This window comes from Sinohyriopsis cumingii, unplaced genomic scaffold (assembly GCF_028554795.1).
Source record: "Sinohyriopsis cumingii isolate HCF-2022 unplaced genomic scaffold, ASM2855479v2 utg001237l, whole genome shotgun sequence".
Taxonomy (NCBI): domain Eukaryota; kingdom Metazoa; phylum Mollusca; class Bivalvia; order Unionida; family Unionidae; genus Sinohyriopsis; species Sinohyriopsis cumingii.
In genome coordinates this window covers 1,382,568-1,399,448 of record NW_028315973.1, presented here as the reverse complement: position 1 = coordinate 1,399,448, position 16,881 = coordinate 1,382,568, and the positions used below count along the sequence as shown (strand labels likewise).

The 16,881-nt window shown below is 36.7% G+C and overlaps 1 protein-coding gene across 1 annotated transcript in view; it reads left to right on the top strand.

Moving 5' to 3' along the window:
• The window catches only part of LOC149772708 (uncharacterized), a 60,017-nt gene that overhangs the window by 23,313 nt on the left and 19,823 nt on the right, over nucleotides 1-16,881 (top strand). The window contains exon 3 of the mRNA XM_089947452.1: nucleotides 29-424. Coding sequence (XP_089803578.1) covers nucleotides 29-424 — 396 coding nt within the window. The remainder of the gene's footprint in view (nucleotides 1-28; nucleotides 425-16,881) is intronic.

Genomic DNA, 16,881 nt, shown 5'->3' with positions numbered 1-16,881 from the left:
TCTAAATTGTTCATTCTCTCCGTTGCAGGTCCTGGGTAACTCGGAAGAACTAAAAACTCCAATTTATAACAAAATCTCAAGATTTGCAGATAGCTATGAAGAACGCAACCCTGAAGATACCGGGACACTTATGACTCTTCTCCAATCCCTCAAGATGACCAAGCATCAAAATCCAGACAAATTACGAGAGAATGATAATACTCTGGCCGAAAAGGAAAAGCGCCCATTTTGCAATGGTTTCCACGGCTGCGGCATCATAAAGGGAAAGCGTCCAGCAGGACTCTTACTCAGAAGTCTTCAACCAATTCCAGAAACTGCAGACGACCGTTTGAAGAGGCCTTTTTGCAACGGGTTCTTTGGCTGTGGAAACGGAAAAAGATCAAGGAAACTTCTTCTTAGCCTCTCACCGTATAGACCATCAGAAGTAAGTGCCAATAAACCGAAAAGATTGTTTTGCAATCCTTACGGAGGTTGTTACAGTGGGAAACGGTCTTATGAAATACAACCTGAAGAATCCTTCTCGAAGTAAACAAAAACAAGAACAGATGAGGAATAAGTACAAGAATCGTATACTGTGCATATCATGTTACACACAATATACCTGGAATGAACCTTGTCTTTCTGGAATGGCATCTACGTTCATAATATTGCTTATTCTTGAATGATATTTTATGTAATGCTTCAATATTTACCTCAGACCTTTGAATACCTCTGTATATTTAAGACTGGCTTTTCTGAATAATCAAATCCTTCAGCAAAAGTGCATGGAAAGTCTTTTCTGAGACGTAGGCTTGCTTATTAAATATATACTTTCGACATATTTTAATCGCTCTAATTCTGTCTGAAAGCATGTCAGTCTTATTAAACTTACATATACTCTTGCGTTTTGTTTAAATATGGATATCTTCTCCTTTCGTATAACGAATCGTTTGCTTTTTATTGAGTTTTTGAAGGTGGGGAGGAGGAAGCGGGGATGTAAATTTTATGTATATGTTGTTTCTTTATTTATTTGCAGGTTTCTTGATGAAATACATTGACCACGCTATAGTGAATAACACTGTTGCTTTCTTTCCTCAACCTAGTTCAATTAAAATTAATTGGTCAGTTAAGACCTTAAAAGTCCGCTATATTTATCTAAGAAATTGAAGTCCGACTAACACTTGATTTTTAAAGATAATTAATTAATACATGCGGTGGCAACATACTTATTTCGATTAAAAAATCCCTCTAGTGGAAAAGATTTCTTGTTTAGTATGACTATGTATTAATACATCGTATCTCAGCTAAATTACACTTACATCATTGCTCATAGAAAACGTTATTTTGTCCCGAAAAGATGATTAATTGTAATTACTCTAGATCAATCTGGTGTTTATTTAATTAATACCTTTTCCTCTGCCAATTCGGGAAGTGCCTAGAATCAGTCAGTGTTGAATCTGATAAAATCGTTTTCAAGATTTTCTGGTAAAAATCCCTCTTTAAGCATCTGTCTAAACCTCATTCCAACTCTGTTTGATACGCGTGAACAATGATCATGAGTATTTAGGAGAAACAGATGGTACAGTATAAATACGATAAGTCTTATTAAGATTCACAATAACTGATCTGATTGTGACAGACAATTTGGTTTGGTATCAGCATATTCTATAAGGGCAGATCCAGTGAGGATCTCATACACATGCGCAATGCATATGATAGTTCCTACTAATTTATTATATGTATATGACACAATTATAAGCAAAACAATTTTTGAAAACCATTGTATCATTTTTACCATTTTTTTTTATTTTTCTTTTTTTGGGTAAATATTTGGCATTTTTCATAAAGAAATTGTAAGAGAAAAGACGATTGAATAAGGAAACCATAAAACAACCTATATGTCTCAATTTTCGGTTACATTTGTGAGGAAATCTAATATTAAGTCAGGGGAATAAAATTTGGTTTGGTATAATAATTATAAAGACTTTACTTTATTTTCAGAGGGTGATTCAATTAGTTACAAATGAGAAACATATCTAACTTGAGGCCCTCTATTAAGTACATATAAAATACAAGCTAATAATATGTTCACACAGAAACACACACACAAACACATACACAGAGACAGACACTCACACACATGCATACACAAGTACGCAGTATATAAACTATTCATATAAGTGCTACATTGCTTCAGAAATGAAAATGAAGAAGAGTAGGTGGGTGATGTAAAATGTATATTTTGTATGATTTCATCTATCTATCACACCTATTGTGGAAGGAAGAGATGCTTGGAGCTGATTTAGTATAAAGTGGAATGTTATTCCAAATAAGCGCACCTGAAAATTGAAAGTTATTTTGAATAGCTCCTTTTGGGGCTTGGGTCCTTTGAAAGTTTGCCTTTTTAATGATCTTAGATTTGGGGTATCAGTACATTCTCTTTCCTTGAATACAGTGTTTAGGTAGGTGGGGTAAGATTTTGTAAAGACCTTGTACTTCATCTTAGTCTTTCTGAAAAAATATTTTTTCATGTATTGGTTATACTTTGAACATAAGCATTGCAGTTCGAACATTTTCCGTTTGCTGATCTATAATTATTTTACATGCCCTTTCCTGGAGTCTGGATATTTTTCTCATATTTGTAGCAATTGTGTTTCCCCAGATTATATTACAGTAGTCAAAATGCAGTTGAATGTAGCTTTTGTAAAAAGTAACCATGTAATGTAATGGAATGAGAGCCTTGATATTCTTCAGGAGCCAAAGATAAGAGTATGTTTTCTTTGAAATACAGTTTATATTATTAGACCGTTGCAAGTTATTATCTACAAATATTCCAAGAATTCTTTCAAAACATCATTTTGAGATTGATATTATCATAAAAAACATGCAACATATCTGTTTGCAATCTAGCTATTTTCTGCGGTGTAGATATCAACAAGATGTTTGCTTTGTTCGTATTGACGATGATACCATTTTCCTCGCACTATATTTGAAGTCTGGTGAGAGCAGTTTGAAGGTTTTTTTCTCAACTTCAGTTCGGTTACTTTGAGCATCAAACAAAGTAGTGTCATCAGCATACATGTCAGTTATGAGACTGCATCTCTTATCTTTAGGTGTAGGTCATTTATGAACACAAGAAATAACAAGGGCCCCAAGCTAGTATCTTGTGGCACTCCACAGTTTATCATTTTAGTTTTAGATAGGTGTCCAGTTGTTGTTGTTGGGTTTAACGTCACTTTTCAGCACACGATAGCTATACGTGGCGGCAGTATTAATGGTAGAGGAAGAACCCGGGAAAACCCCGGAAAGAACCACCGACCCACGAGAAGCTGCTGGCAAGCTTTCTCACATACCCATATTAGCCGAATCCGAAGGTGTCCAGTTAATGTTACCGGTTGAGACATATTGCTCAAAAATATTTTTTTTTTTACTTTTCAAGTACTATTTAATGATCTACTAAGTCGAAAGCCTTTTGAAAATCAATCATAACAGTACCAACTAACTTTCCTTCATCTATGGCTTTCAGATACTTTTCAGTCATAAAGATAAGTGCAGTTTCTCAAGAATGATCTTTTCGAGTGCCGGATTGATTTTTTTGAAGTAGATTGTGATCATTGAAATAGTTCGTAAAAGAACAGTGTACTTGCAATTTTAGTAATTTAGAAAGGGATGAAAGAATTTATATTGGTCTATAGATATTCAATACAAAGGCAAAGATATAGTACTTAGACTGGAATTTATAAAACAGATGATTGCTGTATTTTCCTACGAGGAAGCATGTGCGTATATTGAAAGTAAATCAACTATGTTGCCAGAGCGTCTTTTATTTTCACGTTCATGGTATTCTTCCTTGCAGAAAACAGTTGCAACTCTTCTTTTTCCGATACAAATTATGTTTACATGAAATGAAGGGTCCCATTGCCAAATTAAACGAATGGAATTGACGTCCCACCGGCACTATATCGCGTATATATGTTTTTTCTCGCTGACGGAACGAGACTAGTCGCTATACTGGTTTTTCTAAAGGATTTCTCAGAAACGTTTTTCCAGCAAGGTTTATCTCCCTTGAATACTTAAGAAAGAGAACTTTCTTATTTAACAGATTGCTGCCACACGTGTTGTTTAATTGTTGTAACTGGATTATTTTTTTTTTTGTGTGTCATTGTACTTTGAATACCACGATTTAAATTATTTCCTATAAAATCATTTTAACGTCAACCAACGTAGCTATGTTATTATATATTCCTAGGCTTTTAACATATAGTTAAAGCCCTGTTTATTAATTAGTGGTCAACATTATGATGTTATAAGGTGGCGCTATACAATTTCGTGCTGTGTACATGGTTTAATAGATAAAGAAAAATAAATTTGCCAAGTTTTACATGCAGGCTATCCCGGTTAGTTAAAATATACCGTGTATATCTCGGATATTGTGAACAGAACTCCTAATTCCCTGTATTGTGGTGTATGATTTATGGGTGTAATTGGGTTATTAAGTATAAAACTTGGCCTTACTTCAGAAATGTCTTTCAAAAAACTTCTAGCTCCGGTTGGTCATATTCCCTTTCTGGACTTCAAAGGTAAATTGTAAAAAAAAAGCGAGCTTTACTTGCTTTATCTTTGGTAAGTAATTCATTGCCACTTTCAGAAACTGGTATTTCCTACTCTGGCAAAATTAGTTTTCTTTATTTTAATAACCGCTAAAGTTTGTGTACTTTGAACTAGTTCATGATGATTTTTCAAGGACACTGGGCAACCATTGTGACCCATACGTGCTAAAATCATGCACGATTTCCACAAGTTCAACGTGTAAAGACAATTCAGCCACAGCAAATGAAAGTAGTACAAAGGTATGGTAACATTCTCTCCATATTGCATGTTGCAATGCAAAATAACTTCATCCTACACCTGGAATTATCAGAAGTACGTAATATCTGAGAAGCGTTCCCTCCACCCATCCGAAAACGTTTGTGCATTAATTGAATAAGAACAATACACACATATTTACGTTTATCTGGATGCATATACGTACTCTATCGGTACATCTTGCTGGTGAACACAGTTGCGATGTCCGCCCGTTTTAATTTGCGTCCACATTCTTCAGATTACTTCGATTATTACTAAATGTGTGTACAAATTATTTATCAAGATGGATATTAATTAAAACAAAGTTGTGTGCTGGGGATTGAGACATGTTTGTGCGTGGTAAATTCGTCAAACAATCTTTATACAAAATCATTGCAAGGTCCACTTTTCTCAATAAAAAATCCTTTAATGTTGCCGACTTCTTTATAAAACGCACAAATACTTAAAGAAAATTTAGAAATGGATAAGTTCATTTAGACATTCAAGACATAGAAATGTTATTAACACGGTGGTTATATTGTCTTATTAATTTGTGTGAATATGCCTACGATCTGAGATCTAAACTTGCATTTCATAAACCTTTGTTGTTGTTGTTGTTGTAGTGGGGTTTAACGCCATTTTTCAGCACACGATAGGCTATACATGGCGGCCAGTATTAATGGTGGAGGAAGAACCCGGGAAAACCCCGGAAAGAACCACCGACCCTCGAGAAGCTACTGGCAAGCTTTCTCACATATCCACATTAGCTGAATCCGAGACTCGAACCCACGCAGACAGAGGTGAGATGGTAGTGACCCGTAACGGACAGCGCTTTAGACCACTCGGCCACTCGGGGCCCCTTTTCATAAACCTAGTCAACAGATTGATGAGAGATAGAAAGTGTTATCTGACATGACATTGTCTCCTCCAATGTTATCCACAGAACGTGACATACTTTATTTTTAAATACATTAAACATCATGATTTATGTGTGATGTGGATACCATTTTCATATTCTTTAAATCACATTTGTTAGTTTATAAAATCCAGTATAATTCGTGACTGAAATTACAGCAAGCTCACTTACTCGCACTTGCAATACAAGTACTCACACGTGACCTCTCTCCCTTCCTCTCCCTCCCTCTCCCTCCCCCGCCTCTCTCTCTCTCTCTCTCTCTCTCTCTCTCCTATATTTCACAAATGATGTAAGAAAAATAAATTGATTAAGATCGATTGTAATATATCAAATGAACTCTATCGATAGTAATAAATAAATTGAACCCTGTATAGAGACTAAATTTAACTCTATCGATTGGAAGACTAAATTGAACTCTATGTTTTGTAATAAAAAAAATAACTGAACTCTTATCGAGTATAATAAATATGTTGAAACCTATCGAATGAGTACATATTATTCCACCGCTCCGGTGGCCTACTGGTCAAAGCGTCCGCCTCGGAAGCGGGAGGTCGTTGTTCGATCCCCGGCCGAGTCATATCAAAGACTTACAAAAATGGTACTAACAGCTGCCTATCTAGGCGCTCAGCATTAAGAGTTTAGTGTTAGGACTGGTCGGCCTGGTGTCAGGATAATGTGACTGGGTGGAACTGCATGCTACATGTCTGCGGCATGATGCCCAAGTGTTGTTGTTGTTGTTGTTGTTGTAGAGTTTAACGCCATTTTTCAGCACACGATAGGCTATAAAGAGAATCTACTAGCAAGCTTTCTCACATACCCACATTGGGTGAATCCGAGACTCGAACCCACGCAGACTGAGGTGAGATGGCAGTGATCCCTAACGGAGAGCGCTTAGACCACTCGGCCACTCGGGGCCCCCGATGTCCATGTGCTAGACATCACTATAAACTGCCACACTGCAGACATCGTAGTGGTATGACTGAAAAGTTGTTAAAGCTGCGTTAAAAATCCTAATCACACACATGCATATTATTTCTTATTCCAGATTTTCCCTTTTACAGGTACTATTTGCTTGATATCCACCATTCCATTGTGATAACAGACTGGCACAGAGTTTGACAATACTCAGAGCATATACTTGATGATTCTTTTTTTTTTAAACGCTCCAACAACCGAGTCCCGAAGCTTTCCTCTCGTGATCAGACGATGAAAAATATTATACAACAAATAGCAATTAATGAATATTTCTCGATGAGCGAAGTGATGATCTTTTAGTAAGCTTTTCAGCACTCTTTTTACGGTTCCTTGTGAAGTCTTAAAGATGAACTAAAAACTTGAAATTTTTAATCCAAAATCGGAATTATTGCTGAATAAGTTTTTACCGTTGTGATTTTGTCTTTTCTCTTGCAAACTGCAACCTAGTCCGGGTCTCCCAGGGCTTATTTTTGGTTTGGACTTTCGTTATAGAGTGATCAAAGCCAAAGTAAGCCAAGTGACAGAAGCTAAGAACATACACAATATGTTGTATTATCTATATTTGCTACGGCAATATTTCAAAGATGGTTGAGCGACGAACATCGAAATTTAATTTATAAGTAGTAAGTAAATTGAGAAACCATAGCCATTCTGAAATTAAATGCAAAATTACTTTATTACGCGTAAATAAATAAATACATAGAACAATTCATAATCCTGTTCTTTCAATATATTATCTACTCTCGTGCAGCATGTACTATCGTGACAATTAAAATTGTAGTTGTCGTCTGCTATGAGTTTACAGAAAAATAAATGTTACATGGTGTACATGGAGTTAGTAAGATCGAAAGGTGAGTGGATTGAAACTCAGCAAACGTAAAAGCATTTGCGTATTGCGGAATATGTTAAAGCTTAAAACAGTCATGTAATCCACCGTTAACATCAAAACAGGATTTTGCCTTGAGGTGAAGGTCACAATGCAAAGAAACAGTGATAAGAAGCAAACTTTTAAAAATATCCGTAATTGTAAATATAGCATAGGGACATATTTGTACATTTACGATACTTAAATATGTTAAACTAGTTTAAGTTAAGTAAGTTACTATTTCATGCATTGATATTAAAACCAATTAGAAACATTGCAACCCCCTATACTATACACACATCATGTGATTATGTAGATAGACAACCAAAATACATTAGATCAATATAATATTTGCTTTGATAGATTACAGATACAAATAGAGATTAAAAGGAAACTCTGAAAATAAATTTGATAGAACTGGAAATGTGACTAAAATAGTTGACAATGCTACATTAAACCCGTTAGGTGTTACACTAACTGTTGTGGAGAGGCAGAAAGACACGTTAGTCGCATTTCAGTATGTGGCCGTAAGTACTATGAATGGTGGAAGGTACCATGAAGACAAATAACTTTTATTTCTATAGTGGCGTCATCAAGGATATTGAGACAGAAAGAAATACGTAAAGCCTTTATTGAATTTTACAGAAGACAATTTTTCCGAAAACAAACGAGTATTTTGCAATGTAGATAATGCAAAAGATATAATACCTGAAGAAGGCAAGGCTGTGCAATTAAAACAATATTAACACTGATTAAAGTTCCGTATGATATTTATTGTGTTTTCGAAAGAAATATCTTGCCACAGGCATAACCTTGTAATCATATATGCCATGCCAGGCGCAGTGTGTACTAGAGGGACAATCGTAACGTGCACGTGTGCCTAATGCACACTTGGACACATCCTGGGCAATCAAAACATGCAAACGCATTCCATACGGGTTTGCCTATCCTTTAATTCAATTCACAAGAGATATAAATCAGTAGACTGTATTGCTGTATTTCACGATGCATTGGATGAAAACTCGCAAAAATATTGTATCAAGAATTGGGTATACAGAATGCTAAACCTATCGTGTTCACAGTGGAATATGAAAAACAATTTTACTTCGTCAAATATAGTTTATATATATGATAATAAAACAAATAAATATAAAGTTAGAGACCATAATCGTATAGCAGGTAAATATAAATATCCAGTACATAACGAATTTACTTTTTACATCACAAACACCTAAAGCGCGTACCCTTTTCTAGTTGTAACAGAAAGTCGTTTATTTGTTAAACAGTTTGTTGAAACTGGTCCAGATGAAGAAGTAACATCCACATCGATCAACAGTGTTCCATATATTTCATTTTGCAAGGATTTTGCAGTTGGGAGTTTCGTATAAGAATGAAAATAAATAACCGTTAAAAAGACAGCTAGGTTTGAAATAGCTGTAGAAACAAAGAAGAATCTACAGAACAGCTGGTTAAAAAGTGATTACAAACTACAGAGACACTGCAAGATTTTATTGACATGGCATCAAATATTTGAGAAAAGACATCTACCCATAAAAATAGAAATGTTAAATGAAACAGCTTTACCACAAAACCAGTTTCTTTTCCATTTAGACGAATACTTTTATTTTTTCTGCTTTCATCAACATCTATGTTTTTCTGACGTCATCTGTCGTTTGTAACGTACTCTAGCTTCGGTTTATCTCTGTAAAATCATTCTTGGTCTGCAACTCTTACCTGGATAGTATTACTTTAATTAAAACATGTATTGCCATTTTAGTCTCATCTACCTCACTGTTGATCATCTGTTCGGTTGGTTGTAGATACTTCTGAGAGTTAATCATTGCGAGTACATTGCTCTGTGTTTGTGATTTATAGATCAAGCACAACAACATATATGGTATCATGTCTCTAGAAAAAATAATTCATGTTCAACTAAAAATGAGTTTAGCTCCTTTATTGCCACTTTTTTAATATGTGTTAATCTAAAGTTGTTCCCTCCATGTTTTGATAGTTGCCAAATTTAGTATCCTCCAAATCTTATTCATTTGAATATAAACAAGTATTTTGTAGCACCTGCATCAGTTTGTATACATAACAAATAGGAATTTTATTATATGAATATTGTGAAAGTTTACATCAGTTATTGTCCGACCCAATGTGAAACGTTCTCCTTTGTTTTTGTCTTAATGTTTAAAAGTAAATCAGAGTCACTAGGTCATCTGATATGTCTATGAGATCATTTTATTAATCATTCCACATTAAAACATACGTAACGGGCATACTGTTCAATGTTAACATGTTCAAGTCCACTTTCAACACTTTAGTTTCTCTAAAAATGAAATTGTTCCGAGTTTGTGTTCTAAAAATCCTAATTAGTCTTCCAGTCAACTTATATCTACTCTTAGCAGTCTTAACATCCACAAAGGGGTGATTAGCAAACGGCAGGATCTTAGATAAATGACTCGCGCTGAAAATGCCAACTTTATTGTAATTTTTTAAACGAAAGAATTTGAAAACACTTTTTATGACGATGATGATAAATACAAAATTTATGTCTGATCACAGGCTACGTGAAGATATTCCAAATGAGACTTTACATGTTTTTCCTCAGCTGTTAAGATGTATTGGGAATTAAATATTTGCAATACATCCAGACGAAAAACAATCTTAAAATGCAAAACAAGGCATATTATGAGCAACATGATGGCAATATGTTCAAATCTTAATGCGAAGTAACATAACATTAATTCCATCACCTAGAGATATAATAGATCAGATAGAAAGCTGTTACCTACGATATGATGGAAAGAGAAATTAAATAAATGAAGTCACCTATTTTGACGGAGGTGCATCATGAGTATCCTCTTGAACTCGCTACTGTCCAAAGATAACAACTATTGAACTCACTATTGTCCAAAGATAACAACTATTGAACTCACTGTTGTCCAAAGATAACAACTGTTGAACTCAACGTTGTCCAAACATAACTCTTGAAATCACTATTGTGCAAAGATAAGAAATAAAAGTACCCGGGGAACTAGAAACGCAAACAGTAGACACGATTAATTATTTTCTCAACAAGGTAGGAAAGGATTAATAGCTGACTAACATAGAACAATTCAAACTGGTGAGCTTTCACCGGATTGAAGCATTTATTCAATAACATGAGTAAACATAATTAGGAGCTATGTAAATACCTTGGTAGGTATCAATTCTAAAAAGAAATCTAAGAAATAGGATGTTGAAATATATGCAAACAAAATCTGAAGAATTTAAGAGGACACCAGCAAAGAGGAAGATACAGAACGAAACAAATGTCAGGTTTAAACAGTTGAGAAGTATTGAAAGCGTGAAGTCACAATTAGCTGAACATTGGAGAGCGGTTCCAGAAACATATTCAACATATTAATTGAAACGTTACAGAAAAATTGCCATTATGCGAAATGCTAAAACAGCTGTACAACAAAAGGGTATTACAGTAGGGCTATTGCAACTGCTGTGCTGCTGATAATATCGACTGTTGTTCTGTCAATAGCAAATGTTGTAAATTAGGAGGTGAAGTAAAAACAACAGACAGGTGGCAATCGTGCTCAAACAGAATGCAAAGATGATTCGTTTGTTGCGAACATTAAAAAGTGCTTAATGAATAATGATGTAATTAATTATTTGACTTAACAGCAGCAGTATTGAATGGCATTATCTGCAGTAAAACATTTTGGTTTTTTAATCGACAGGTTGTTTCTTTCTTCGCCGAACATATTATTTTACATTAACTTATGTGCATACCTTAATCAAAATGATAGAAGCATATCAAAGTAGACATATTCGTAAACTATTTTTAAAAAAGCAAAATTAGCAAGAATTTGAATCAACATAATTAATTCATGTCTATTTCATAATACATGTACTTTTAAAGTTTCTAAATTGCCTCCTGAGTTTTGAATATCTGAGTAACTAATCAGTCAAAATCTACTGGTGTGCACAGGCTCAGCCATCTTTCTTCTTATCATCTAATGTCGCCAAGCGGTAAGTTTGTGTAAGGATAATCTACGGTGGACAGGTGAAGACCTTTTTCATCATATCGGCTAGACTGGCTTTGTTACTAGTCATAAGACTACAATTATGATTATACTCGTCGTCCTCTTTTCTCACCCAATTTTAGTACCTGGCAATCATTGTAAAAGTTCACAGCGATCAATAAGTTTCGTCAGGAAGTTTGTTGATGACATTTAAAGTGCAGATCATTCAACAATCATGATTGACTGTGAATAAGCTATATTATTATTAAATTTGAGATCAACAAAACCTATATTTAATTTGATTCGAGTAAATGTGCCTACATGACCAGGTTGACATCAACTTTATGTATGATATTATTGCGTCATTAGTATCATGTTACGTCTGCCGCGTGCTATCTTGTAACATAAGCCATGTCTTCCATCACTGCAAGTAAATAATCTCTGACTTTTTTCCTCCCACGTTTTTGGGGCACAGGCTTTCCGTTTTACTCCAGAACCATTATAGAGAAAATACCAAACGAAATCCAGTCTAACTTTCGTGTGATGCAGTTATGAAAGCCCCATGTTTTTCTTCAGGTGGCATTGTACAACCAAATTGTACATCGTGGAAGCGGTATTATCCTGCCAAAGAAGGTAACCACTGTGAGAAGTATAAATTATACAGATTCTATTTTGAACTATTGACGTCACAAGGTCTCGACACTCTGTCATCACTAATAGCAACGTAACCGATAGTTTGAGGCTACTGAGACTGAGTGTTTTATTTTTTTAATTTGTTTCATTTAAAGGTGGCAGGAATCAAAATAAAAACATTGAACGTTTAGTTATTTCATGGATGGTTTAAGCATTATGACTGTCCGTTTAGTTATTTCATGGATGGTTTAAGCATTATGACTGTCCGTTTAGTTATTTCATGGATGGTTTAAGCATTATGACTGTCCGTTTACTTATTTCATGGATGGTTTAAGCATTATGACTGTCCGTTTAGTTATTTCATGGATGGTTTAAGCATTATGACTGTCCGTTTAGTTATTTCATGGATGGTTTAAGCATTATGACTGTCCGTTTCAAGAAAATATGTTATTTGACTCTCAATTGAAAGCGACGCGTATATTCCAAATAATTCGCAGTAATCATTGAATTTACGAAGCAAACTTCCTTAAATGTTCCATTCAGTTTTCTGTCGTACACATAACACAAATATTTGCCTAAGCGTCAGTGTTTTTCAGGGCCTGAATTAGGCATAAGCTAAACAAGCAAAATCTTAGGGCCTCACAGTCTGAACGGGCCTCTCCAAATTTCAGATTTTTGTTTACAGCATTATTCTTTGTTAAGGCTTACCAAATAGGGCCTCTACAGCTTCCCATAGTTTAGGGACTCGCCATGTCTAAATCCGGCCACAGTGGGTTTTTTTTATAAGGAAATACGATATTACCGTGGAGAAGTAGAGAGATAAATTAAAATACCACGTGATCACAGTGAACAAGGTCAGAGCGAGAACAGTAATAACATGATACAAATAAATTTATTTAAATAGCAATAAATACGAATTTGGGATATTTTACCTGTATTACTGTGTGTATTTCTGTGTTATTGGACCGCAAAATAAATATTATTGTTATCTCTGAAAAATCTAGGCTGACTTTCTAATGCGGAACTGGCTCTAGTAAGTCATGAACATACAATCAAATTTAACCTAGCAGCTACCTCTGTATAGCGTGCCCAATTCTTTTCTTGTGCATTTCAAAATTTCGTATGCGAATGGTATGCATTATGTCACCAACTGCTCAACTCGACCTGAGATTAAGTTTCAAAACCAGCTAGGTTTTGGTCGTGCGGACTCTCAAGATTATTCCTGGTCGATTTTATTTCAATACTTGTACGTAATTGTGTATCATTATCATTAGCTAATTCTATCTGCATACAGCAAAAGGACATCTCACCGGACCTCTGCTGGGTCAGCTCCATTGGTGACCATCCTCAGCCAGAAAGCTAAACTGTTCTAGACGACATCCCACACAGTCAGCAATGACCAATACTTATCCATATGGGACTTCTGCTGCCAGCTATACACAGTTCTTCACAGTGGCGTTGGAACTACCGCAATGCAGACTGGATGACGTGCACTGACATACTGGAGCGTGGCATAGTCACTATGCCATCTCGCTGCATCCCAATCAAGGAATCCTACCACCGTTTCCAAGGAGTCTTATTCAAGACAGCCACTCAGTATGTCCCTCGTGACCGTCCTCCAGTCTATACACCCTGTTTGGGTGAAGAATGTCATGTTCTTCTCAAGGAATATGAAGCATCTGGAGACCCAGAAACAGCAGATCACCTGGTCAATTCCCTGGACACCGCCAGGCGCACTCGCTGAGAGAAAACTACAGGATCACTCAACGCGCTCCAGCAGTAAATGTTGGAGCATGATTCGAACACTTGGCGTCGCTCAGCAACCACCAATTCAAGCTCACCTTGTTTTCAAGCCAAATGCTGTGGCTTGCCGCTGAATTAGATCAAAATACTCCAGAAGCATTTACAGCAACAGAACTTGAAACGATGATATTCAGAATCAAATCAGGCAAAGCAGCAGGATATGACAAAATCCTGCCTGAGTTCCTGAAGCATCTTGGCCCGAAGGCAAAGGAATGGTTTTCCGCATTATAAGCCCGGACTGTTAGGGAAAAGTACATGCCGGCTTTGTAGCGCCAGACAAAGATTATTGCGATCCCAAAGCGTGGCAAACATCCGCACAATGTGGCGAATTATGGGCCGATCTCTTTGCTTTCAGTCCGTTTTAAGGAACTGGAGCGCCTGATTCTCCAACGAATTGGTCCTGACTTGGAGAATATCATAACTGTTGAGCAGGCAGGCTTCAGGCATGGCTGTAGCTCTAGCGATCAAGTCCTTGCCATGACTACATTTGTTGAAAACGGGTTTCAGAGGAACCTTAAAACTGGAGTTGTTTTTCTGGATCTAATAGCGGTAGATGACACGGTCTGGCATGCAGGGCTTTGCTGTTGAGTTTTGCATCATCCCCAATGGGTAGCAAAAACACACGACCCGACACAACATACCTTGGTTGAACTATGGACAGACTACTGACATTCTACAACCACCTGGAGAAAACTGCACAAAAAACTGGCTCTCGAAACAGCCTACTCCGCAAACTGGCTGTCTCAACCTGGGGCGCTAGTGCTCAGACACTCAAGACATCAGCACTGGCCCTCTTTTATTCGACACCCGATTATTGCGCTCTTGTCTGGGCTCGAACATCCCCTACTGAGTTAATTGATGTCCATCTCAACACAACACAGCGCATAACCTCTGTAACACTACGTCCTATTCCTTTACTATGGTTGCCGGCACTCAGCAACATTCCTCCTCCATATCTGCATCGGCCAAGGTCTATGCCAGTGAGAAACGTCCACTGTGCATGAACATCTTCTCAAATCCAGCAGTCCGCTTGACTTCGATACGCCCAATCTGGTTAGGTTTGTTACCAGAGGATATGACTGCTATTTCGGCATGGAGTGTCGGATTGTCTTCAACAGACGTTTTAAACCACTCCCTCGTAGCTGATGCATCTGTCTGCCCTCCTGGCTTCAACCTTTCACGTTAACTGTGGACCACACTGAACCGCTTTCGGACAAGACAGGGTCGTTGTGCAGTCAACCTTTTCCGATAGGGCCATGCCACTAACTCTTCAAGTTGCTGTGGAGCTCCTCAGACCATGTCACACATTGTGAATAACGTCTACTGACAAAGTTCCCCTGTGGACTGCAGCCTCTGCACCTTGCTGATGATGACGCTAAATGGCTCAGCACGCATTGCACACGATAATAATAATAATAATAATAATATACACGTTATCCTCTACCTTTGAATCCACTTACAAAACACTAACCTACAAATGATGACAACCTGTCAATAAAGACGGCTGTTTGTGAGGTCCTCTGAGGGGTCAATATGTACAAGGTTATCTGCATATAACAAATAATATCGACCCCAAGGTGATTATTGATGTTTATCTACGTATGACGTCTACTCACTCTGATATAAATCTTTTGACTACCGCTCTTTCCATATTTTCGATCTTTATCTTCGTCAACTTTATCCACTCTCGTTTATCTTGCATACATTAGGACTATATTTCACCTGAAAACAAACGAGAACCATTGTCTAACACTTTTGCTATGTCTTACTGTACGTAGTCAACATTTACTTCTTTGGGGACATATTTAAAAAATTCGACTACCGACAGTTGATGGCTGCATGAACTTTCTCATATGAAACCATTGGGGCTGTCTAATATTAGAAAATTGCTGTTACAATGCACAGGGGACATTAAGTTTTTGTATTAATCTTTTTTTTACGTATTTGCTAAATATTGTTTTTGTGAGTAGCTTTAGATATTACAAATACCTAATTCAGATAGGGTACATACCTAAACCTAACTCTGCTAAAATATGGCATTTATTTCTTTTCTAGAAGCGAACAAGACAACAAGCTAAATGAGAATCTCCAGAAACAAATCCCAAGTTTGGTGCGACCCGTACTGGTTATCATTTATAAGCAGTAACTTGCCATTACTTTCTCTAGTTTGTCCGAATCCGTTCCATCCTTTTCAAAACATATAAGACTATGATGTATTTACTTTTAAAAACTGATTACATACTTACTTGACCACTATTACACTGACGCATCTATTATCCCAAGTATATCATTCTTTATTTGTTCAAATATGCTGAATTTGCATTTGTATTGCATTTTTAAACTCTTCTTCTCTAAACGAAATCATAGTTGAGGTAGACGGGGAAAAATGCGTATGATATTATATAATCGAATAAAAACCATTCAAAATTCTTCATTCGTTCGGGGTTTAAAAAAAAAAGAATTTAATCAATGTTAGCATACAGCTTGAGACGCTGACAGGCTAGTACGTATTCTTTTGGGGCCCCGAGTGGCCGAGTGGTCTAAAGCGCTCACCGTTCCGGATCACTGCCATCTCACCTCTGTCTGCGTGGGTTCAAGTCCAAGGCTCGGCTAGCGTGGGTAGGTGGGAAAGCCTGCCAGTAGCTTCTCGTGGGTCGGTGGTTCTTCCCTGAGTTTTCCAGGGTTCTTCTTCCACCAGTTATACTGGCCGCCATGTATGGCCTGTCGTGCTGAAAAATGGCGTTAAACCCTACAACAGCAACAACGTATTCTTTTTCCTTATAACAACAATCTTGGCGTGATGTCCCATTGTGAATTTTAATATGGACATCGAGTCCTTTCTCCAC